General features: G+C 42.5%; 2 protein-coding genes across 4 annotated transcripts in view; one reads left to right on the top strand and one right to left on the bottom strand.

Annotated features, from left to right (window-relative positions):
- The window catches only part of SYCP2 (synaptonemal complex protein 2), a 60415-nt gene extending 54773 nt beyond the window's left edge, over window positions 1-5642 (top strand). The window contains exons 37-40 of the mRNA XM_063142384.1: window positions 1017-1075; window positions 3231-3309; window positions 5412-5468; window positions 5571-5642. Coding sequence (XP_062998454.1) covers window positions 1017-1075; window positions 3231-3309; window positions 5412-5468; window positions 5571-5642 — 267 coding nt within the window. The remainder of the gene's footprint in view (window positions 1-1016; window positions 1076-3230; window positions 3310-5411; window positions 5469-5570) is intronic.
- Window positions 5643-13434: 7792 nt separating this feature from the next.
- The window catches only part of PHACTR3 (phosphatase and actin regulator 3), a 267435-nt gene continuing 256516 nt past the window's right edge, over window positions 13435-24353 (bottom strand). For all 3 annotated transcript variants that reach the window (XM_063146671.1, XM_063146652.1, XM_063146661.1), the window contains 4 exons: window positions 20211-20272; window positions 17468-17608; window positions 15070-15146; window positions 13435-14047 (listed from right to left, as the gene is read on the bottom strand). In XM_063146671.1, the coding sequence (XP_063002741.1) occupies window positions 14032-14047; window positions 15070-15146; window positions 17468-17608; window positions 20211-20272 (296 nt within the window). In that variant the 3' untranslated portion in view covers window positions 13435-14031. The remainder of the gene's footprint in view (window positions 14048-15069; window positions 15147-17467; window positions 17609-20210; window positions 20273-24353) is intronic.

The raw sequence follows: 24353 nt of genomic DNA, 5'->3' as shown, positions 1-24353 counted from the left end.
GGTCTATTCACCAAACAATGGCAGATGGTGATGAGTTCATCATGCCACATTAGAGAGGCTTGTGTGCATCAGCTGTGATTTCTAGTTCGCCTTGGAAAAAGGTTTCATGGAGACTCCCGTCACAATGCTGAGTTGGCGCCACTCTGCCGCCAAACCCCGCGGTCTCCCGGGTGTGAAGTGGCAGTGAGTAATTCCCACTGGGGGAGGCAGCGCAGCTACTGCGGTGGCCATTAGGTTCGCTGAGCTCACCCCCTCCCCCTTCCGTGGCTTCCAGCAACCAATGGGAGGTCGTCTTCCACCCAGGAACCCCCCTGGGGCAGCGCTGGAGCAAGGACAAGCAGTGGAAGAGCTGTGTTGACCTTGCTCAGGCAGGAAAAGTCAGGGTAAGTTCCTGGCTTTTCAGCTGTGGCTCTTCGGCCTGGGGTGGCTCTGAATCAGCCACTGCGTCACATAACTGAAGCAGCGCGGATTTGGAGCCACCCCAGGGCAAAGACAATGTTATGTCAGCCCCATGTAGAGCAGAGACAGGCAACCTTTTTGAGCCCATCTGGCAATTTGAGAAATTGTCCTGGACACCACCACAAAATGGCTGCCATCAGAGGCGCAGGTAGGCAAAAAGGACAAGTAAATTGCCCAGAAGACTGAGTACAAGGCAGAGGTGGGGTCTGAGCTTCAACACACTAAAGAACTCATTTTAAAAAAATTCTGGGAGGATAGGGAACTTTAGTGGCACCAAGAAAGAACATCTGGGGGGTGTTAGTGCCTGTGGGTGCCACGGACACTCCTTGCTGTGGAGTGACGTGAACTATCAAAATAAGAAAGTCACTGCAGCTGGTAGAAGCTACTAATTATAATTAAGGGTGGAATACTATGCATGCTGGGAACTGTAGGAGTTTTTTTGTGTCTAAATATGCATGATTGTGCCTTAAGTAACAGCATAGTGTACAATAAAGCACCTGATTTTAATAGAAAGAGTCATAAAATCCAAACTTACATTATATGGTTTTTGTTTGTAGAATTTTTCCAAGGAACATTCTGAAATGTTTAGCACTTACAACAAAAATCAGCAGCAGAGGTTAGTGTGCTTTCTTAATATTGGAAGAGGCGGGAAGGGCCATAGCTCAGTGTGATAGAGCACATACTTTGCATGCAGAAGATCCCAGGTTTGATGCCCGACTTCTCCAAGTAGGGCAAGGAAAAGAATCCTGTCTGAAACCATGGGGGGCTGCTGCCAGTCAGTGTCGACAATACTGGACTAGATGGACCAACGGTCTGGTTCAGTATAAGGCAGGTTCCTATGGAGCACAACAGAGGCACCGCATCATCAAGATAATTATAGTTGCTTCCACTGGTTTTTAAATGTATTTGTTTATAATGCATCATCCAAGTGCATGGTGCTTGAGAGGATAGCTCCCTACTTCAGGAGGCAAAAAATAGACAAGGGAGAACAGAGGAAGGGGGCGGAAATTAAGCGGGAATAGACAGGGTAATGAATATAAAGTTGTTTTAGTTACATGTACTTAGGTCTAGTTATAGTAAAGTATGGGACCGAGGACTAGGAGCTTCAGCAAGAAAAGCGAGGGCTGAGAAGCGACGGTAGGGAAGCGTAATCCCCCCCCGCCCCCCGGTCTGATGGAGCTCTAGGGACTGTGCCAAAGGGTTTGCCGAAAAGGCAGGTTTCAAAGCAGATATTTGAAGCAAGTACGAGTGGTAGCATTGCCCAGATGTGCTGGAGTAATTTGATGGAGCAGAAAGTTTCAAGTGGCTGGCAAGTTGTGCAAGTAAAGGATATAAAGAGTAGAAAGGAGGCAGTGGGAGGAGTGGGAGAATCCATGGGGATATTTTGAAGCTTTTGCAGGAGCTAAGAACACACATTGACTCTGTATATGTTTGGGTAAAGTATCTTAACTAATCCATTCAATCTGAAATTAAATAGCTAGATCAAATGTTGAAGTTGGTTTTAAAAGACTGCCAAATACAAGGGCCACTACTGTATGCCTTTATATAAATCTATGTTGCAGATACATTTTGAATACTATGCCCAGCTCAGGTCGCCCTATCTCAAAAAGGATATCGTAGAGCTGAAAAAGGAGAAGAAAAAGGGCAACAATAGGGTTAAAGCCCTGTCTCTTTGAAGAAAGGTTAAAGATTTGGGGGGGGGGTTAGTTAAAAAACACGCACCTGATGACTAAGATTGCAATCCAAGGCAGAGTTGCTTGTGAGTAAACTCCTTCAAACTCAGGCCATGACTAGATGAGGAGGTAAAAGGGTGATGATCTCACGATTTTAAGATCGCGAGATTGTCACCCTCGTTTACACGTGGCGCGCAACATCACGGCCGCCATTTTGTTTTTGTTTTTATCGGAGAGGGAGCACACAAGTGCTTGTCTGCAAAATGGTCAGTTTTTTTAAAAGAAAATTAATTTCCCTGCTCCCCTCATCCCACCCCCGATGGGCAGAGAGCTCCTGAGGAGCTCTGTGCCCCATGCCCAGCTCCTTGTGGTTACTCGTGAGGAGCCCGGACAAACCGTGACGGCGGGCCACACTTTCTGCGGTCTCGGGATCATCCTGAGACTGTGGAAAAACCACAAAAAAGGGTAGGGTGATATCTCAGAGAAAGGGAGGGATCATCCCTCCCTGCTCCCGGGATCCCTGTGCGTCATGTAGATCCCCTTGTAGCTTATGCCCTCAGTGAGACATATTTCTGAGCAAACATGGAGAGGATCAAGCTATATAGGAAGGATGGGAAGACTTAACAGAGGCTTATAAAATAATGCATGGTATGGAAAAAGCAAATAAAAAATGCCATTTCTCCCTCTCATGATGTTTGGCAGTAGGTTTAGGATATTTTTCATATAAATAGGTACTAGATGGAATATTCTGCCACAAAACGTGACAGCCACTAGCTTAGATAGCTTTAAATGGGGAACAGACAAACTGGGGAACAGACAAACTTCCATGTGTAGAGGCAGTGTGCCAGTGAACATCAGCTGATGGTTGAGCTGCTGCTGGGAAAGTCTAGTGCCTTCCAGAGGCATCTGACTGGCCATCATTGGAATCAGGATGCTGGATTAGATGGACCTTTGAAGTCTGATGCAGCATGGCTATTCTTGTGACTGCTCTTTTAATATAGTGGAGTAAATCTAGCCAAACATAATCTCATCAACTTTTAATATAAGTATTTTCCCATGTCAAACCAAAGATACTTAAACGGGGTTTTGATCTCTTAGACTTCAGAATCTCAAAACGTCGTTTGAAGAGAACATTCCCCATACCTCTGGCCATGAGGAAAATATTTGTGTATCTGAGGTATGTAATTTTTTCTCCTGTTTGGCAGAAGGGAAGAAAATACAATGTGTAGTGCCTTGCAAGCTTCAATTTCACAGTCTCAAAAGATACACCCAGCAAGATTACCTAGTACACAAAGTGCTCTTGTGGTGGGATTCTCTTTACACTACTAATCCCTTGTGTTTACATTATGTTTTTAGGAATTCATTCTAGAAAACCAACTGCAACAGTAACTAACTTGGGGGATAATAGACTGTAAGACTTCACTTGGAAAACTGTCACTATACCCAGACATTGGACCATTATTACATGACAACAAGCACACATTTCCCACTACTTATAAATGTAGCAGCAAGCTGAGGCCAATTCCAGCTCCCTGGCACGTGTTGTACTGTCATACGTATATTTCTTACACAAATGTGTTGTTTGTTTTTGCACTTTAAACAGCTCATGTGGCTCCTACACTGCTATTGTCACATGAAGCCTTCCCTGTGCAAATGCTTTTCCTCATATCTCCGGAGCTAGGGTTGTCCAGCTGGAGGCTCTGCCATCTGCTTCCCCCATTTTCAGCTGATGTTGAAGAGAATTCAACAAGTCTAGGGCAGGCTGACAAGTGGTACAAAGCTCATTAAGTATTAAAGGGCACGTGTGAGCTCAAAATATCCACCCACAGAGGATGCTTCCTGCTGTGTCTCTATATGACTTGCTACTGCAGCCTTGCTTCATTCCTATCAGCCTCTGCTGGTAACAAGCAGTTCTGCTATTATCCCTGCCATGGTATGTTTTAGAGAACTAAATCACTTGTAGTACAGAGATATGCAGCAGAATTACCCACTGCCAGAGGAGACTTCATGTTGTGCCTCTGCATGCTTAGGGATGGGAGAACCCAGGATTTTCGAGCTTGCTAAATTCTCCAAACTTCACTTTGAAGCTCTCTTCAGCTCATGCTATTATTATTTTTTGTTGGCGACCTGTTTTTCAGTTCATTCAAACAGGAAAAATATGCACTTTTCCCACATTGACTAAAGTGTGAAAATTTGCAGTTTTTTTTAAAAAATGTGTGTTACAAAGTGCACATTTTTTTTTAAAAAAAACATTTTTAGAACAGAATCATAAGTTTGGGAATGTGCAAATGGTTTTCAAAAAAGTGTTTATATTTGGGGTTGCGAATGGGGCAAATTCAGATGATTTGCAAACTGAAATAAAATTCTTGTGCATTCCTATCTCAGCTTGTTTCTTATCATTCAGCAGAGAAACTAACTAACAGATTAGTCCTGAAGGCAAGTCCCAGACCAGTGAATTATGTAGAAATATAGGAGGTGCGCTCTTTTGGGTAATGTTTACTCTAAAAACAAATAAATGTAATTCAAGAAAGAAGTATGCTTCACTTATCAGATATTTGGGGACCTTGGAATGTGGTGGATATGTGAGGCCACAGGAAGGCAAGTGGAAGTGAGAAGGCCTATTCTGGAGGTGTAAGAGGATTGCTTGCAACTCCTGATGCCTTATTACAGACTAACTGGAAGGTTACAGCCTTCCAGCTGTGCTGTACAGGCACAGAAACTCTGAGAGTCATTTGGTTTGAACTTGCCATCAAGGGCTAGACTGAAGACTGATTTAAAAGTGTCTAGCTCCTTCCTATCTCTCCTCTCTCATCTCACACTATTGCCCCACTCGTGCTCTTCGCTCCTCTGATGCCATGTTTCTCGCCTGCCCAAGGGTCTCTCCTTCCCTTGCCCGGCTTCGTCCATTTTCTTCGGCTGCCCCTTATGCTTGGAACGCTCTTCCAGAACATTTGAGAACTACAAGTTCAACAGCAGCTTTTAAAGCTCAGCTAAAAACTTTTCTTTTTCCTAAAGCTTTTAAAACTTGATTTTGTTCTGACTTTATACTCTTAGTTTTACCCTACCCAGTGCCTGTTTACCCTACCCTGTGCCTGTTTGCTTTCTCTTCCCCTCCTTATTGTTTTATTATGGTTTTATTAGAATGTAAGCCTATGCGGCAGGGTCTTGCTATTTACTGTTTTACTCTGTACAGCACCATGTACATTGATGGTGCTATATAAATAAATAAATAAATAAATAAATAAATAATAAAAAATAACAGGTTTGGTTGCATTTTAGATGCATCTAATGAAAGACGATATGAAGGGGCTCCAAGAAAGATTTCTTAAGGAAATGGTAAATACCTTCTTATTGTACATTACTTTAAACAAGGTTCCTAGTGTTAATTTTTTTTTTAACAAATTAAAACTAATGTGATGATTTCTTCTTTTATCACAGCATGAAGAAGAATTGCTTAATGTTCGCAAAGGATTGCAGTCACTCTTTATGGGAGAAAATAGAAAATTCTAACATAGTTTATGATAGAAATGCCAGGAAATGAAAGGGTATATATGTTTGTACTGCATTTTGGTAACGTGAGTGACTTATAATTTCTATAATGGGACATCTACCAGTCGATTGGATCTAATTATAGAGAACAAAAAAAAATCATAAAAATTCTGTATATTGTTACTATAATTTATGTAGTTAAAGTATTTTATGTTAAAAGGTATTTACATTTCAGAAATGATAGCATGAAATATGAAAATGTTTTGGGCAGTATCCTATTTAACCCTACAGCTAACGTAAATTCCATCGCACTAACGTAACTGAACTTTAGAACAGCTCCACTATCATTTACTGGTGCAATGGATTTTCTGGGGAAATACAACACTCAAGCAAACGTTTTTTGCATTGGATTAGAAGTCGCTTGCAATATAATTTCCATTAGCGGTAGTATGAAATAGGATACTGACTTTTGCTTTTAAAAGAATTTCTTCTTTAAAAAAAGAATTTTAAAATAAAATAGCTAAAGTTAATTACAGGGCATGTCTACACCAGGGGAGGGAGGGGGAGGATCTCACCATATGCTGATCGTGAGATCCTCCCCCTCAGTCCACGTGGGCCACGTGACATCCTAGGCGGCCCATCACAGCGGCCATTTTTTTCCGGACGGAAAAGCTGGAGTGCACGAGTGCTCCAGCAAAAATTACAAAGGTGATTTTTTAAAACAAAACAAAACATCCGACCCTGGTCCCCTCCCCACCCCATCCCACCCCAATGTTCCCAGCTCCTCGCATTTACTCGCGAGGAGCCAGGACAAAACCGGGATGGCCGCCCACATGTCCCGTGGTCTCGGGACGATCCCAAGACCACAGGAAAAACCAGGGTAAAACCCATCCCAGTAATCCCTCTCTACCCCTGGGATCCCCTGTGCATCATGTAGATGCACAGGGATGATCCCGGGGCTATCCCCAAGATAAGGCATGGTCTAGACATGCCCACAACTGACTTTTGGTTTCACTAGAACTCAGTCATTGCTAACTTTAGCTGGATCAGGGCCAATTCTGTAAAGTAAATTAATTGAACTTTTCTTTTTTAAAAAATGCTTTATAATAAGCAAAGCTATTGGGTTACATCCAGATTTATTCATGCTTAGAGTAGACTGATTGAAATCAATCAGACAAGTTAATCATGACCAACTTAACTTATTTCATTGATTTCAATAGGTCTACTCTAAGCATGACTGAGTCTAGGTCCATAATGTGTTCATAATTTTACCACTGTAAATAATAGGAATCCTACAGCATGTGAATTACAAATTGTAATTAGAACTCTTTTAGCTATTTAAAGGAAATTAGATGGTATTTGTGCACATTTTACCCAAGTTATCTGTAGTATTAGGTTTCAACTGGATTTTCTGATAGTACAAATTTTTAAAAATGTGTTCTTTATCTGTATTAGAAATGTATATTTAAAATTACAGAAATGTACATTTTAGAAGATTAAAATATTTTTACAGTAGAGTGGAAAAATAAAACTATTATCCCTTTCACACCATTTTGGGCCAGTGATATGAGGGAATCCCTATGTAGGGAAGCATTTCATTTAATGCAACATGATAGTGATAAATTTTTCATAGAATTAAATTTTCACAGAATCTGAAATTTACACTGTCTCTTCTTCCATGTGGCTATTCAGTACCTGAAGCATCTCTCTGAGGCTATAGTCTTATGCATATTTACCCGGGGATAAGCACAGTATTGTGATTTATTTCTGAGTAAACATGCATAAGGTCTCAGTGTTTCTTTTCAAGAATTCACATATTCTGATGTGCAGCCACAATAAAATATGTTTTGGTACTTTTATGTCAGCAACCACAAAACTGAATCATGTACTGTGATATCTGATTTGAAGATGACTTCGCAGAATGAAAGTTAGTGTGCATGCTCAGGACACAATTCCACATTTCGAGATAAAAAAACAAAACAGCTCAACTGCACATCTATTTTTGGGAGGAAAAAATACACTACAATGTAATACCTGCCACCAGCATTGAGATATTACAGTGAAAATTGGTGTCTTCATTTATGGCACTATTCTCTGTTTGAATAGTAGATCAATCCTTTAAAAAGGGGGATTCTATTCCAGATTTTGAATGTGGTCAGCACTGTAAATATTGAAAGAATATGGTAACCGTAACTCTCTGTCTTTGTTTATAAGCACAGACCAACACATCTTACTCCATTAGGAATTGTATTGTTCAGATATATATTTTTTTAAAAAAAATGCTTTGTAATTTTACAAGGCTACCACACTTATTTGTCAAAGGAGAAATAACTAAACAATGGTGTGGATCCAAACCTTGGGCATGGGTGGAAGGCCCTACCATCCATGCTAGACAGCACTTACCGTTTTCTGCTAATTTCCCCCTCCCACCGCAACCCGCCCTCTGCCACATCCCACATCATTCTAAGGATTCCCCCAGCCCTCAAGGGTGGCTTTTCATGGAAGGTGTACTGGAGACTGTGTTGAGGAAAACAGAAGAATCCGAGGGCATGGCTAAACAGGGCGATATCCCGAGGATCGTCCCTGTGCGTTCACATGACGCACAGGGGTTCCCGGGAGCAGGGAGGGATGATCCCTCCCATGGCCCGGGATATTGCCCTACCCTTTTAGCCCGCTTTTTCCGCAGTCTCAGGATGATCTCGAGACCGTAGAACGTGTGGTTGGGCGGGGGTGGGGTGGGAGGAGGGTTTTTTTTAAAAAAAACAAAAACCAAAACCAAACCTTACATTTTGCATTTGAGTGCTCGTGCATTCCTCCTTTAAAAAAAACCACCAAAATGGTGCCTTCTTCTTCCTGGGACGTCACACGCTGCTTGTAGACAGAGGGGGAGATCTCGCGATAACCATATCGCGAGATCCTCCCCCCTCCATCGCACCAGACCTGGTGGGTCTAGCTACGGCCAGTGTGAGAGTGGAATTATGGTCACACTTGTCTGGATACAATCAATGTATTCCCTGTTGGGTCATCATGTTTCATAAAGTCAAATTACGGTCCTGGAATGGTGTTAAATGGCTTATAGGTTGAATCCAACTTAGGTTAGTAGCACTTGGGTCCCATTTAAATGAAAATGAAATGTTAGTCACGACTAAGTTAGGTCCCATCGATTTCAATAGCATCTACATGTAATTTTCGAAGGTTGTATTCACCCCTATTTTTCTGGCAAGAATATAATATTGTTTTAAAATACCCTGTCAAAGATGGGAATGGGTGAAAATCCCCTGTATTCCTTTTCATTGGTTGTCTTCATACAAGAATATTGTAATACCTATAGACTAGCTAACAAGGAATTCCACTGAAATGATAATGAAGAAGAATCATACAGCAAGAACATGGTCCAATCAGCTGCATTATCATAAGAGACTTAAGACTGACCATGCCACACCCCTAATACAACGCTGACAGATACCTACCTTGTGCCTGGCTCCCTGCCCCTCTTGATTTTTAAAAGTTTTTTTTCATTAGAAAAATAACTGGGAGGCTGGCATGCTGCAAAGCAAAGTGCCAGCTTCTAGAGACATCTTTATTGCCAGTGTGTATGTGTGTTTTGCCAGAGAGAGAGAGAGCAGACTCTACTTCTGTCTTATACTTGAGAAAATTACAGTTCTTTTAGTCTCACCATTTTGCCTTTCAGGCAATGGGTATTTTGTGACTGGATAAGCCCACCATGGCAGCCATTTTGTGAGAGCACACATGATACACACACAAAATTCCAAATGTGCCTACCAACCAAAAATTGTTGGGGATCTTCCTGTCCCCTGACCTGTTCTTGATATATAAGAGAGCTTCAGCTATTGGGCGGTATAAAAATGTAATAAATAAATAAATATTTGGTATCTCATAGGAGTGAAAACTTTTATCAGCTTGATCAGTAGGTTAATGCACTAGAGATGTATTAAAGATAGCCTAGCTTTTAAACAATGAGTGATAGCTTTTACTTCTAAAATTGTAAATTTAATCCTAATATATCTTTTTTTAAAAAAGGCATTTGTTTGGTCAACTAAGAATTGTTTCATCAGCTAACAGCCCTTACTACTAACCTGTGAGATAGATTTTTATGTGTCTTCATCCATTTCAGCTTGAAGTATTCTCCATTGGAAAATGCTGTCTTCCTATATGAAATTACTTCTTATGCACACTAGGTGGTCCTCATGAGTTTTCATTTAAACCAACCTAATTGATTTATTGGACAGTACTTAAACTTGACAGGATATAGGAATGAGTTGATCAGGTTTTGAAAATATATATATTATCTCAGTTGTAGCAATCTGATCATGGAAATACACTTTTGTGCAAAATGGCTAAAAATCCACATTCAACTTCTGGGGCTGCATGTGAAGTGATCTTGTCTGCATAAAGTCGATGTGTGTGCATCCCCTACCACCTAATCATATGGAACTGAATCCAGGCCCTTTCTTCCCAACTCGAGGCTCCAAAACATGCATGGTATGTTCATATCTGACAGCACCATCTGTTTGGCCAGTAGATACAGTTAGGGTGATCATATGAAAAAGGAGGACAGGGCTCCTGTATCTTTAACAGTTGTATTGAAAGGGGAATTTCAGCAGGTGTCATTTGTATGCATGCAGCACCTGGTGAAATCCCCTCCTCATCACAACTGTTAAAGCTGCTGGAACGCTGCCCTCTTTTATAGCTGGTCATTCTAGTATAGCTCCTGCAGCTTTAATTGTTATGATGAAGAGGGAATTTCACCAGGTGCTACATGCATACAAGCAGAGATTGTGCAATTTCTGACACTGGAGTGAAAACTGCATGCAATAACAAACATGACAAGCCCGATCACTTGTTTGAATAGAAGTTGCTTGAATCAAAGCCTCCCCTCTCTTTGACCCACTTTTGCAAGAGTGTCTCTCTGTTAGTCGTAATACTTCTCTGCTCGTGATATCGTGTTGAATTTTGAACAATATTGTATCTGTTTTGAGGACACCATTGCTTATACACTTTGTAATGAGCCATGAATTGAAAAGATGCATCATTAATGCATCAAAAGGATCTGGCCAGCTCTGATTTCAATAAATAGTATCCTGTAGGGAAGTTTTTGCACTGCAGTGTTCCCAATTAAAATAAATTGTGTGAAAGGAAAGCAGGACTGTTCAACAGGTGCTTAACTGCACCACAGGATCTGTTGCTTTAAAAGAATGATTGACTTCTGAAAGGGTTTTCAGTAAAATCATCATCACCATCTTTAGGAATGGGAACTACCCATGCACATAAAGAGCAGCTTAGTTAATCCGCATTGAAATGAATCACTTGCTCTCAAAGGTGAGTAGCAGAGAGACAAAACTAGTCCAGTGGATGAATTCATTGCATTCTATAATTTTACCATGACCTTTATCCATTCTTTCCTATGGCTTAGTTTTCATCCCTTAACTCAAACCTGCGCTGCGTGTGGTCCTCCACAATCAATCCAGCCATTGATTGTAAACGGTCAAGTGATTGGCTCGCTGTTTTTGCAATTCCAGGAAAGCAGCAAAACCGGGACATTCAATGAACTTCTAGTTAGCCGCCATACTTGGCTTGTGAGTTTTGGGCGGTTGAATGAATCACACATTCTGTTGGTCTGACTCTTAAGTTCCATTTTGTTGGGATGGCCTTTGAACTAGCTTTTTTGCCTTCTACAGTGGGAAGAACATGATATACTTAGGGTCAAAATTAAACCAGACACACATGTTTAAAATGCAGCCTAAAGAACAGTCTACGTTTTTGTCCCAAGTGCTTACTCTTGCAGCACACACCTAAGCATGTATACTCAGAAGTAAGCTCTCTAGTAAGCGCATTTAAAACTGCAGGCTAAGGCTGCAATTCTATATAGCTGGAGTAAGCGACCCTGTGCCTTCCAGATGTTGTTTTGGACTACAGGTTCCATAATCCCTGACCATTGGTCATGCTGGCTAGGGTTTGTGGCAGTTGTAATCCAAAACAACTGGAGGGCACCATACACACTTTACTGGGACTAAGTCCCATTAAGCTCAATAGTGTTTATTTCTGAGTTGACAGGTAAAGTATTGCACTGTTAATCGCTTGCATTCGTATTCTTCAAATATATCCAGCATTTTTAAGGTTGCAGAAACTCCTTGTGACATCGGGACATGGTTGGACATTATTTCAATTTTTGCTATGCTCCTATTTGTAACCCTTTCTTCCATTGATACTAGGTTATTATCCAATCTCATGTACATCACACTGCATAAACAAATGGGTTACAGTAATTTTACAATTTTAAGATTTCTTTGTATTAGGTTATTGTGCGTATGATTATTAGGCCATGTCTACACCAGCCCGATAGTCCGAGCTGATCACAGCTGAGGAACCCTGGGAAAACCCAATTCTTCCCGCAGTCTCGGGACTATCCTGAGACTTTGGGAGGTGTGGGCGCTCATCCTGCCTGGTGCCACACTTACTTGTGAGTAAATGTAGCACCAGAAATGGGCACGAAGCTGCACCATGCAGCTCTGTGCCCATCAGGGGAGGGGGGTGGCAGCAATTCTGCCATCCCTGCAATAGTGGGGGGGTTAAAGAGTGCATGGTCATTTTTTTCTTTCCTCCCTCCACTTACTTTTTCTCTGGAGCGGGGACTCACTCTTGCCGACTGTCCCCACTCATGCTGGAAAAAATGGTGGCCGTGACGTGCCTCTTTCCTCCTGGGACAGCACGTGCCACGTCTGGACCCAGGAGGAGGATCTCGGAACCAGGAAATCCCAAGGTTCTCCCCCCCTCCCTCCCGGAAGGCTAGGAGGAGTAGAAAGGGCCTTAGTAGCCTGAAATGCAAACTGACTCCATTGAAAAGCATTGTATTTGAGCTAATATGAAACTACCTGTGATGATCCATTCATAGCTGTGAATTATTACGTGATGTTAAGGTCATCAAGAAATGAACATGCACGTGTGAATCAGCACCCTGCCTTGTATAATGACTGAGGAGAGAATTCACAAAAGATCTTAGTTCAGCTTCGGTGAGCAAGGATTTCTGGTCATAGAAGCTTATTTAAGAGCTTCAGTGACTCCCATACCCTAATATTGCACTATACATGTGAATAGACCACGGAAGCGAACAGCTAAATGTGCAGGAGAACCATGAAGTGCTTTGTTAGCATATAAGGACTTAAAATGACTGTTCAGACGTCATGCTAAACCACTGGTTAAGCATTTTGAGCTAAACATTATGGCTTAGTGTGTCGTGTGAACCATTCCTAACCATAGTGGCTATATAAGCATTGTTTAAACATGCTCCCTAACCATGTGCTGCAAAAGGGTAGTGGCCTAACCATGGCTTAGTGTGTTGTCTGAATAGGCCTAATGTGCCATGTACACTACTACACCTGTACCACATTACCCACACCATCAAATCATATCTGCAGACACCAAAGCGCTTAGAAGTTGGATTTCTGTCTGCTTAATACAACAAAGCCCGATGCCATATGAAGGTTCAACTTCTTTTGGCATAAATGGGCCCGATGCCATTCATTTTGGTAGTATTATACTTTGTGCACTCTGAGGTTCTTTTCCAATGAGTCTTCCTTCTAGAGAACGGTTGTCCTAGCCTAAAATCTATTCAATGGACCCTGAGAGAGAGAGAGAGAGAGAGAGAGAGAGAGAGAGAGAGAGAGAGAGAGAGAGAGAGAGAGAGAGAGAGAGAGAGAGAGAAAAGAAACCAGATTTCACCCCCTTTTCTTGCGACTTATGTTCCTTTTCTTAAATATCAAACATGGAAGGCTGTGGTTCTGTTTTCTGCAGTAAGTAATCATTTAATTAAAGGGGGTGGGAGAAATTAACAAGAGCCCCAGAAAAATGTCTCAGCTGTGTTTTTGTTAGACATTATATATAAAAAAGGAAAGAAATCATAATATAGTAAATCATTTTGTATAACATGAACTTAAGTGTTTTATACAAACTAATCGTGGTAATTTCCAAGTGTCTTGTCACCATGATAATACTGAATGACGGTTTGCGCCATGTCCGTTAAAAGTCAGAGGCCTTGGAATGGTAAAGCCTGTACATGCACAACATCTCCTTTCCCAAGATAATGCTGCAATACAGTTTAAAACAAGTAAAGGAGAGCAGTAGGTTCCTTTTTGATGAGCTCGACTCCAGTCATTTTCAGCGAATTCTCCCACCCCACGGGCATTGTGGCTTCCAACGCCAAGGCCATCGCTTGGTAGATCCTCCTTTGTATGTGTGTGTTGCAGAGATTTAATCTGCAAAGTCCTTCTTGAACTTGTTTTCTCAGCTTGTCATAGACTGAACCTCAAGGAAAGACCTTCATACTTTCCCTGGTGCATGTTCAGTAGTGGTATCAAAAAAAAGTAGACAAATTCTTCTCAGAAGAAAATCTCTATGGCCTGTGGAATCTACAGGTAAAAAGGAGGAGAAATTCGTAAATGGAAATTGTTCAAAATTTCATCACAGCACAATTTTTAGGAGTGTCAATGGCCCAGTTTGCACCTCACAATGACCCAGATATTTTCAAAGTTGTGGGTTAGTGTGAACAAGGCAGCATGATGGTGCACACTACCCAGTCACTCCTGCTACAAGCTGTAAGAGCTAAACAAACCTTGTGTCCCTGTTTTGATTCGTGTTATGTGCAAACCAGGAACTCTGTCTTGTGTCTCCCCTGACAAGCCAAAGCAAAACCCCCATAACAAACCATGGGTTCTTCCTGTGGTTTATCAGAGGAGAGACAAGGCAGAATTCCTGGTTCGCACATCATGCTAACAAACAACTGATGCAATGTCAGAGGTTTGTTTAGCCACTCTTGCTTGCAACAGCAATGTGCATCAGCGTGCTGCCTCGGTCGCAATAATCCCCCAATTTGAAAGAGAGAGGGGAAAAAAGTGGGTTATTATGTGCAAAGCCAGAGCAACGATATGACTTTTGGATATGTGAAATCACTGCCAACATTTTCCGTAGTCAGATGGAATCTTTTTGTTTCCTTTGAAATTCTCAAATTGTTTCTCCTGAAGAGAAGCCTCTAAATTTATTTCTAACTTTGCTTTGACAGATTTCTTACTGCTATTTGCATCTTATGGACAAGCTCTTCTGAAGGTGCATGTGTGAATCAGCTCCTAACAGACATTATTGTCACGTAGGGATGCTATTCTCAGATTACGCAGTTGTGGTTTTCCTCTCCACGCCCCCTCCAAACTAAAGCCTTTTATTGGTATTTTCCCCAACATGGTGTCCTCCAGATGTTTTGGACTACAATGCCCATCAACTTTATCCAGCATGGCTTATAGCCAGCAGTGATGTTGGAAATGCTCGAAAACATCTGGAGGCCACCAGGTTGGCATAGGCTGCTACAGATGGACATAATATTCCAGACCCAAAAGAATTGTTTATAAATGATGGAAAAATAAACATCTGAGCAACTGACCTTGTCAAATGCTTGCTTGATGCATGCACCTCCATTTCATTACTTTTGTACTCGTTCAGCTCTTTGCGAATGGCTGCCTAGGAAGTTCAAATGAAAACTGGATTAATCGACGTTTTAGAATTAGCAAGAAAAGACACCTTGAAAAAGGACAACTCCATGCAGAGCCCTAAGCACTGGACGGACAAAAGATCTGCTTTAACTTTTGCACACAACAAAACCAATCCTATAGGCTCTAGGCAGTAAAATGGTCATGTTGTCTGCCTTGCCATGCAAACAAGTCTTGATTCTTTTCTCTGCCCGACTGCAAGGAGAAAATAGTGTGAAAGCTTCCAACAGCTTGCTAGCAGTGGCAAACAAAAGTGTGAGCACACTCACAAATCAAAATCTGGATGCATGTAAAGCAATTGCACTCTCACACACCTATGCCTTGTCAATACATGCAAGTGAATGAGGGAGTGGAGCTCTTCTGACTGCAGATGGAGGGTGCTACTCTTGAATGCCCTCTTGAATGTTTAGAAACACACACACACACACCCAAAAAAACCTGCAGGTAGAAAGCCATCACAATGGGCTGACTGGGAGAAAAACACTCTCTGACGCACTACTTTTTTACATGTCTGGATTTTGTGTGTGTGTGGCATTAAAAAATGCCCCTCCATCTCTCTATCACTTCAGGATGCTGCCTCCTCATTCTGCTGCAGGTAGATCACTGATCTCCCAGGCCTGGATACACCAAACCCAGTCCCTTCAACTTTAATTTCATTTATCTATTATTTATTTATTTATTGCATTTAGATCCTGCCTTTTTCCCTCCAAGGAGCTCAAGGCAGTGTACATAATCCTCCTCCTCTCTATTTCATCCTCACAATAACAACCCTGTGAGGTGGGTTGGGCTGAGAATCTGTGACTGGTCCAAAGTCACCTAGTGGGTTTCCATGAGTGAGTGGTGACTAGAACTAGAACCTGGATCTCCTGACTCCCAGTCCAATGCTCTAGCCACTACGCCACACTGATCATCACCACAGATCAGGTGGGTGAAAGCCAGAGTTTCCTCCCCCCCCCATGTGTGTATGTGTGTGAGAGAGAGATGATACCATGTTCATCTGGAAACCCAATGGGTAGGGGCCATGAAATGGTTCCCTCTTACAGAACTCCCATGCCAGTTAGGTTTGGTGTGAAGCGACCTATAATAATATTCGCTGGGTATTATGTGCCTGCAAGATTTCAAATGCCAGAGACTTCCATTCTGAAAGTGTCACAAGCACACAGTACTGTGACCTACTTTATGGTTTTCCAGATCTGGACAATGATTCTTTTCTTCTGCTTTAAGCAGATGCAGCATAAGGTCCCTCAGCTACCTATTAACTAGCTTTGTTAAAAATGTAAAACAGAAATAAGAATTCATGCCATCTGCATGTAGAGAGAAACAGCTTCTCTGTGTAAAAAGGGAAAATAATTGCAGCACAGTTTGCTGTGCAAAACCAAACCAACACAGGCACACACCAAATTCTCTTTCCATTGGCTCTATGCCTGTGCAAATATATTCTCAAGTAAATTCATGGTACTATTCATATATGACTTGCTTTGTGGTAGAGAACCTTCATTTCACTGTGGGTGCAATCCTAGGACCTCCGCCCTCAATGTGGAGGCCAATGGGATTTACTCTTAGGATGCTGCATATAAGATTGCACACTTAGGGCTTGTTCAGACAACACAGTAAGCCATGGTTAAGCCACTAACCCTTTTGCAGCAAAAAGTTAGCAAGCATGTTTAAACTGTGGTTATGTAGCCGCCATGATTAGGATTGGTTCACATGACACACTAAGGCCATAGCTAGACCTAAGGTTTATTCCTGGATCGTCCAGGGGTCAAACCTGTTCACCTAGGTGACACACAGGGGATCCAGTGCTCAGGCAGGGGCGAACCCGGGATGATCCCAGGATAAACCTTAGGTCTAGCTGTGGCCTAAGTCATGGTTCACACAACTTGCTAAGCCATAATGTTCAGCTCAAAATGCTTAACCACGCAATGCTTAGCGTGTCGTCTGAACAGGGACGTTGACTGCATGCATAAGGGCCAAACTACTTTACGTTAAGAACACTTTTAATTAACATGCTTAGAACAAGCCATGTCTCTTTAGCCACAGGGGCCCTCCAATCCAGGCACCTTGTCAGCAACTTCAGGCTGATTTTCAACAGGCGAATTCCATCTCCATCTTGCTCCAGTCCAGATTTGGGTGAGACTTTCCCACTGCAGCCTTTTCGTTTTAAAACATTTGAAGTATAAATGTGTGGCTTGGCCCTAAGATAAATGCCTTTCTTCTGGGCATAATATTTACATGCTGTCACATATCCTCTGTAAACACCTGCACATCACAACACATGTACAAAGGCCATACCTTATCTGCTGCTGAGAGCCTTGTCCATGGCTTGTCCGCTCGTCTGTCATAATCCTGTGCTTTTGCCACTTCCACATAATCACTGAATCGAATTAGGATTTTTCTGTCTCTTAATTCGTCAACTGTAGGTCTTTGATTAAGCTTTGGGAAAGAACAAAACAGAGAGATCCTCCATGTAATTATTGCAGAGTAGAGGTAAGTAACAGGGGAGTGAGATTTTGGGGGCACATCTGTGTTTTTCTTTTTGTCATTCCCATAGTATGCCTTTAAAAATATAAGAGAAACCTGGTTCAAACTCCATTCATTTTTTTGAAATTCATGAAGTCCTCTTGAGCAGCACACAAGACAGAGATCCAGAGTCTATTTGCCTAGCTGCAAATACTCCACTGTCTGGTTCTTCTAGATTTGTATTATTGTCAGAGTGCCTTCCTCTGCTTTTTAGTGTTGTATTTAGTGCCTTGGAATTTTTCCAGTTCCTAGAGTATTATTCTTTGCACAGTACATTAGGGAAACCTTTCCTCCCAGTATTGGAAAAGTCCATTAGTAGCAATGAACTGCTTCCATCACTTGGTGGGTGGGGCAGAGAGGTATAGTCTGAATAATCAGTGCTCCAGGGAGTTCTGGATGATACCTTTATGCTCTGATCCAGCAAAAGAAATCTGCATATGGAAGCAAGCTTCCATGTGCAGATCATTTGCTGCATTAGGAACTGTGGGTGTAAACTGGATACACATCAGAATGCCCATCCAGAAGAGAATATTGTGCAGATGCATTCCATTGGTTTTAGTAGATGGTGCATTTAAATTTAAATGCCCACCCCCATCCACATTCTACCACAACTAGCAATGTGTGAAAATACCATTGTTACGTGTGAATAGTAGTGGACAGAGGCTGTAATAAGATAGCTCATGTAATGTTACATTCATGGTATTTTTGTCTTGCATTGACTGTGTGGTCAGAAGCCTCTGAGTACCTGTAATACTAGCTAGGAGCTCCAACCGTTGTTGCAGCCATCTCTAAAGAGCTTCTTCCAACCTCTCTAACTGCTTCTGCTGCCAACCTGCTCACCTCCCTTCTGGAAGTACCTTCTCCTTAGACTCAGAAAAGCAGAAAGGAAAAAAGAGAGCTTGGTAATAGCTGTTGGAACTCATAGCTGCTGCAGTCACCTGGAGGCTTCTTACTATACGGCTCTTTGAATATCCCCCATACACATATTAAATGATCACCTTAGGGATGAGATGGGATTGTATCTGCTAGACACACACTCTGAAACCTACATACCTACTGGTCGTGCCCTCTACTGGCAGCCACACATTCTGTGACAATGAATTATACAGTGTGAAGGAGACCTACATGCATATAGGTGCACCTGAGTAGGTTTCCTCCATGTTAGCAGGAGCCTTGATTGGCCAAGGTTCCTTCTCGCATGAAGGAAGCCTTTGCGCTTAGGCCTTTTTTGTACTATCACCAAAAATGTGGGTGTTGCAGGGTGTGGACAGCAGGCAACCCCCTTCCCCCTTCATGCGTTCCTTGAACTCATGGAGAGAGGGGAGAGTCTGAATCCTCCTGGTGTGCCTCATTTACAGACTGTAGTGTGGAAGGGAGGTGAGATTCATTTCTGGTCTCAATGACTTATGAATGAATCTTAAAGATACGTTCAGAGAGAAGCTTCAAGCAACTTGTACAATTAATTTTTAATACCAGCCTATATTTAGAGCTTCTACAAAGGATTTGTGCATTACGCTCGGGAATGAATGAAATTCTTTCTTGAGACTTGTTCTTATGCCAGTACTAGTGACTGGTATGGAAGGGCTTTTCAGATTACCAGAAACCTACAACTCAGCATAAAATTGAACTGCAAGACATATAATTGCAGAGCGTAAGTTAAATTCTGCAAACTCTTTTCTAAACTTCACAACAGTTTCTGTTGAGCGCAGGATGGCTTGCACAAGGATGTAAACGGGCATCAAAGACATAGTTCATTGCTGTGTGCGCAGAGCAAGATAGTGCACCAGGTCTAACACCTAACAACAGGAAAAGAGCAACACACAGGAATCTGCAGGCATGGATGTCTTGCCACAAGAGGCAATGGAAAGGAACCGTTGTTGTAGCAAGAAATCTAGTGAAGAAGTAAATGACTGCCAGTTAGCTGAGTGCAGTTTTTGTGTCTCTGTTCTTGATTACTCCACTTGTCATGAGGGTAATTTTCCAAAGACTGCTCTAATGTGAACCAGAGGGGTCTGCATGGGAACAGCATCTGAGGAATGGCACCCCATGCATGGTTAAACCCTTGCCTTCAGTTGATCACAGATATAAGGCAGATCCCCACTGGTTGGCATCACTTCACAGTAAGGATCCACATGTTACTGTAGATCAGCTCAAGCTGAGCAGATAGGATCCCTCTGATGCTTGCCCACCCTGTGTTAAGCTATGCATAAGTCACAGGGGCATCATCCAGCAAAGGTTAGTGGTGATTCAACCCAACTGAGAACAAGAGAGTGGGACTTAGTTGTCAATACCTGTTGCTGGGTTGTACTCCAGCTCCCGGGCGGGGCAGGTGGGTGGGAGAAGGGTTGTGGGGCTCCACCCACAGGTATCTATCCAGGCTTCAGTAGCTCATATAGCTCAAGGAGGATCGATCAACCCAGGCTTCAGTAGCTCAGATGGGTCCAGTAGGACCTGATTATGAATCATGTGCTAAACATTTGATCAAAACCGAGAGCATGTAGACTGGAGAACTTACCTTTCTCGTCAGCCTCTGCTTGATCTCTCTTCTTTCCTCTTGTTCTGTTTGGTCATTCCTTTCTGCAGAAAAGATGAAGAGAGAGATGACTTTCCTCATCAAGACCAACGTGGTTGCTCTTCCTTTGTGTAGGTGTGTTCCTCTCCCTCACACACACACACACACACAGTCTCACTGCCTCTCTCTCCTCTCTCTCTTTCTCTCTCTTTTTCTCTCTCTCTCTTTCTCCACACACCACCAGGTCACTACACCGTCCACGTTGCCTGGTGTTCTGCCAAAAGCATCGTACGCTGCTTCGCGCCAGGGCTACGCTAAACTCAGTGTCAAGCCGTCTTGCAGGTGGCCACTTATAGCGGGGCTGTGAGCAAAACGGGGCAGCCAATCCCGTCCCTCGGCCAAGACAACGAGGAGCGTTTCCAGAGGGGAAATCGATAGACTTTTAGAAGTCTAAATGATCGCTTTGTGATGCCACATCTCTGTCTGAGTCATCCGTGCTGCCCTTCTGGGCTGGAACACCGAAGAGCAGGCAGCTTCAGGGAACACACGTTCCTTGTACTCGTTCTCTGCCAGGCTCCTGTAATTTTGTTGATTAATTTATAACAATAGCCAGCAATCAACTCCCACGCATTCCTTTGCCTTCTAATATTCTGGTTGTGCCAATCTTATTATAGATCCTTAATATATTTGTTGGAGCAGGTGGGGGGGGGAGGCGATGGGGAAAGGGAAAGCGGGTTTCCATTCTCATTTTCTTAAAGAGACACTCTCTTCTAACCTAAACGCGTTTGCTTTGGTACACCCTAACTATTAGTATTCAAGCTGTGATAACTCCGACATGCCGGAGCTAAAAATAGGCACGGCTGCTGTAACATTGTGTGAAATATATCCTTAGCCGTGGGATACAAGCTAATGGATTTCCCCCCCCCCCTATTTCAAGGGCTGTCTGTCGCTAAATTAAGATGTGCGCTCGTAACCCGAAAGGGGCAGGGAATCTACAGGGAAGATCTTTAATCATCTTTTCTGGGGGGAGGAGAGAAAAGATTGCGAGAGCAATCCTAATTTGCACATTGTAATCTCATCCCGCTGAGGGGGCATTTCCCGCATTAAATCGGAGGTATGATTTTGCATCCTTCAGTAGGCTAACAAGCATTAAAGATGTTGCTTGGAAGGAAAACCGTGTGCGCGCGCACACACACACACGCACACACACACACACACACACAACGGAGGGTATTTTTAGAATCCTTCTCTCTATTTTTGCCATCTACTGAACACTTTGAAAAGAGGCAGGCCACATGGCGCTATTTATGGAAGGCTAGTAGCAGCTCGCAGGCAGCCACAAGAGTCTGCAGTTTCTGCAATTTCTGCAGTCATGACAATAAGAAGTCTTGACTGGATCTTGAATATGAATACTAAGCTTCAGAAAGGACATCAAGTACTGCATAGATGGCCACAGGGGTGTGTGTGTGTGTGTGTGTGTAATGAAACACACTCGTTCCAACAAGAAAAGAAAAAGTCTTACAGAATATAACAAGATACCTTCAGGGCATCATTAGCACACACATTCCAAATATAATTAAATACCTAATTTAATCAGATCTGTTGTTTCGTATAAAAGACCAGCAAATGCCAAATCTCTCTCTCTCCCTCTCTCCCCCCCCCTCTCCTTCCAACCTACACCATACTTAAAATGCTTTCAAGAGAAGGAATTGGTGTTTAATTTGGTATAATGGGAACTGATAAGTCTTATAGATGTTATGAACTCAAATTCCTGCCTGCTAATCCCAGATGTGCATGGGCTACCTGCAGTTACTAGGCTGTGCTATGGGAAATTCAGTCTGCACTTCCTTTAACATTCAAGCACATGAAAATAAGATCTGGGGCTAAGTTCTAGGAAACTCTGGCTCAACGTAAGCTCTAGAAGGAATGGGAAAGTGATGTACTGATACAGAAAAGGATACTGCCGTTATCTTTCATACCCAATTAATACATTACTGGTGTTTCCCTGGGGTAAGATCACATGTGACTTTGGAGGCAAAATCAGTGGCAGGTTCCCACATCACTGCCAATATCCCCCACCCGAGGAGAGGTGGCACTGTGAAGGGGATTCTCCACTTGATCTGCCCATGCCATGTTATTCACAGTGGCATGAAAGCAGTGGAGGTTGGTGGCTCTGAATTTGGTGTGTGTGTGAATTCCATCTGGGTTTCGGTCAGAACCACCCAGAATTCTGTAGGAATGATTCAAGGTGCTGAAGTCTAGCCCCAAAAGAGGTTCAGAACCTTGGAGAGCTCCTTTAGAGTTCTGGCTAGTTCTGATTGAAACCCAACTCCTTTGCTGAGGGAATTGCACTGGCTATTGGGCCAAATTTAAGGTTTTGGTACTAGTATACAAAGCCCTAAACAACTTGGGACCAGGATACCAGAGGGAACAACCTGCCTTTACCAACCTGCTTCATCACTGAGGTCATTGCAGGCCATGCTCCTGATGGGTCCACATGGAACTATGGTCCGATTGGAACCCACCAGGAGAAGAGTCTTTAGTGTAGTGGCTCCTTCTCTGTGGAACTCTGCCTCTGGAGATCAGGCAGGCGCCAGCACTAGGCTGCTTCCGGTGCCTCCTAAAAACAACTCCATTTCAAGAAGCTTTCCTCAACTGACTAGCCACTGTTTTTCCGGTTCCTTTGTTTTTAAATTGAACAGTTTTAACTTGCTTTTTCAAACTTCTTTCTTTTACTGTTTATACCTGTGTCCACCTCTCTGGAATCTGTGTTAGATAACTGAGCGGTATCTAAATATTGTAAATAATAAATAAATAAATCACAGCCCCTCTGAGATTAGATCCACCAGTCTCCAGTGCATGAAATACAGCCCCACGGAAGCAATAACCACGCTGCGTCAATAGAGTATGAATCCGCCCCTATGTCTGAATGGGCTAATCCAGAGTAACTCCTACAAACTGCTGTTCTCATTCTTGTGGCTTGCCCTTGAGATATATATATAGTCTTTTGCTTTAGGAAAAATGTTACCCAAATCGTGCATTACGACGGGGATTTATAATATCAGCATGTTACCCCTCTAACAGAGAAAACAGCAAGCTCTGTAATAGGAGACGGGCTTTGACTGCTTTTCCAGCCATTAATTATTGAGTGTCTGGCTTTGGGCCCGTCGGTCCTAATGAGACAACTCCTCCAGTGGCACAGTGCCAAACACAAGGGTGTAATTTACACCCTCTCTCTTGACAAGGTTTCTAAATTAGCCGCGACACTGAAACAATTGCCAGGGTAAGCCTGGATTGAGTGATGCTACAATTGGATGAAAGAAAAACTGCCAGAACTTCACTATCCAGCTTGCAGAAAGCAGTCTAAAAGACTCTCCATGGACCTTTGGGCTAATTTTTGGTTTCTAAGCTTATATTGCTGTTGAAGAGAATCTGACTGTTTGGGGCCCATATGGCCACACCTGCTATGCATCCATCAAGCAGGCATGCAAAAATGTGGACAAAGTGCATACACTAGGGGAAATGCATACCAAAATGCTTACACGTTGAGAAATGCAAACAAAAAAATGCATATATGGTGGGGAATAAGTATAAAATCGCATACATTTTTGTACACATTTTTTCCTAATGCACGCATTTTTGTACACTTATATATTTTGATTGGAAGACTGCATCACAAAGTTCAGAGAAGTGTGAAAACTGAAGAAGAATTGTGTTCTGGTTCATGTTTTATTTCAGGAAGTGTGCATCTATTAAAATGCAAGCCAAACCAAATCCCTTCCCCCAAACAAACCCAATACATGTTCAGATCATTTATTTATTTATTTTGCATTGACATACAGAATGAAGACTCTTGCATAGGTTGTAGCTTTCCAAGAGGTTTCTATTATTTATTATTATTCTTGCTGAAGAAAAGCCTTTCCTGGTGACTCCCCAGTTATATCCACTACTTCCCAGCAGTGAGTGGCATAGCTCTGCAGTTCATTTTGTAGTCATTGAACTCATGGACATTGTGACCAGGAAGCTGTATCTGTAATCAGAACCAGGTTCATATGTGGCTTCCTCCAAGTGGCTGTGATATTCAGGTTTCTCCATGCAGAAATGGTAAATGTCTGAAGCAGCCCCAAATAATGGCACAAAGCCAGT

This window comes from Elgaria multicarinata, chromosome 1 (genome assembly GCF_023053635.1).
Source record: "Elgaria multicarinata webbii isolate HBS135686 ecotype San Diego chromosome 1, rElgMul1.1.pri, whole genome shotgun sequence".
NCBI classification, from domain to species: domain Eukaryota; kingdom Metazoa; phylum Chordata; class Lepidosauria; order Squamata; family Anguidae; genus Elgaria; species Elgaria multicarinata.
This window is presented reverse-complemented; position numbering and strand designations above follow the sequence as displayed.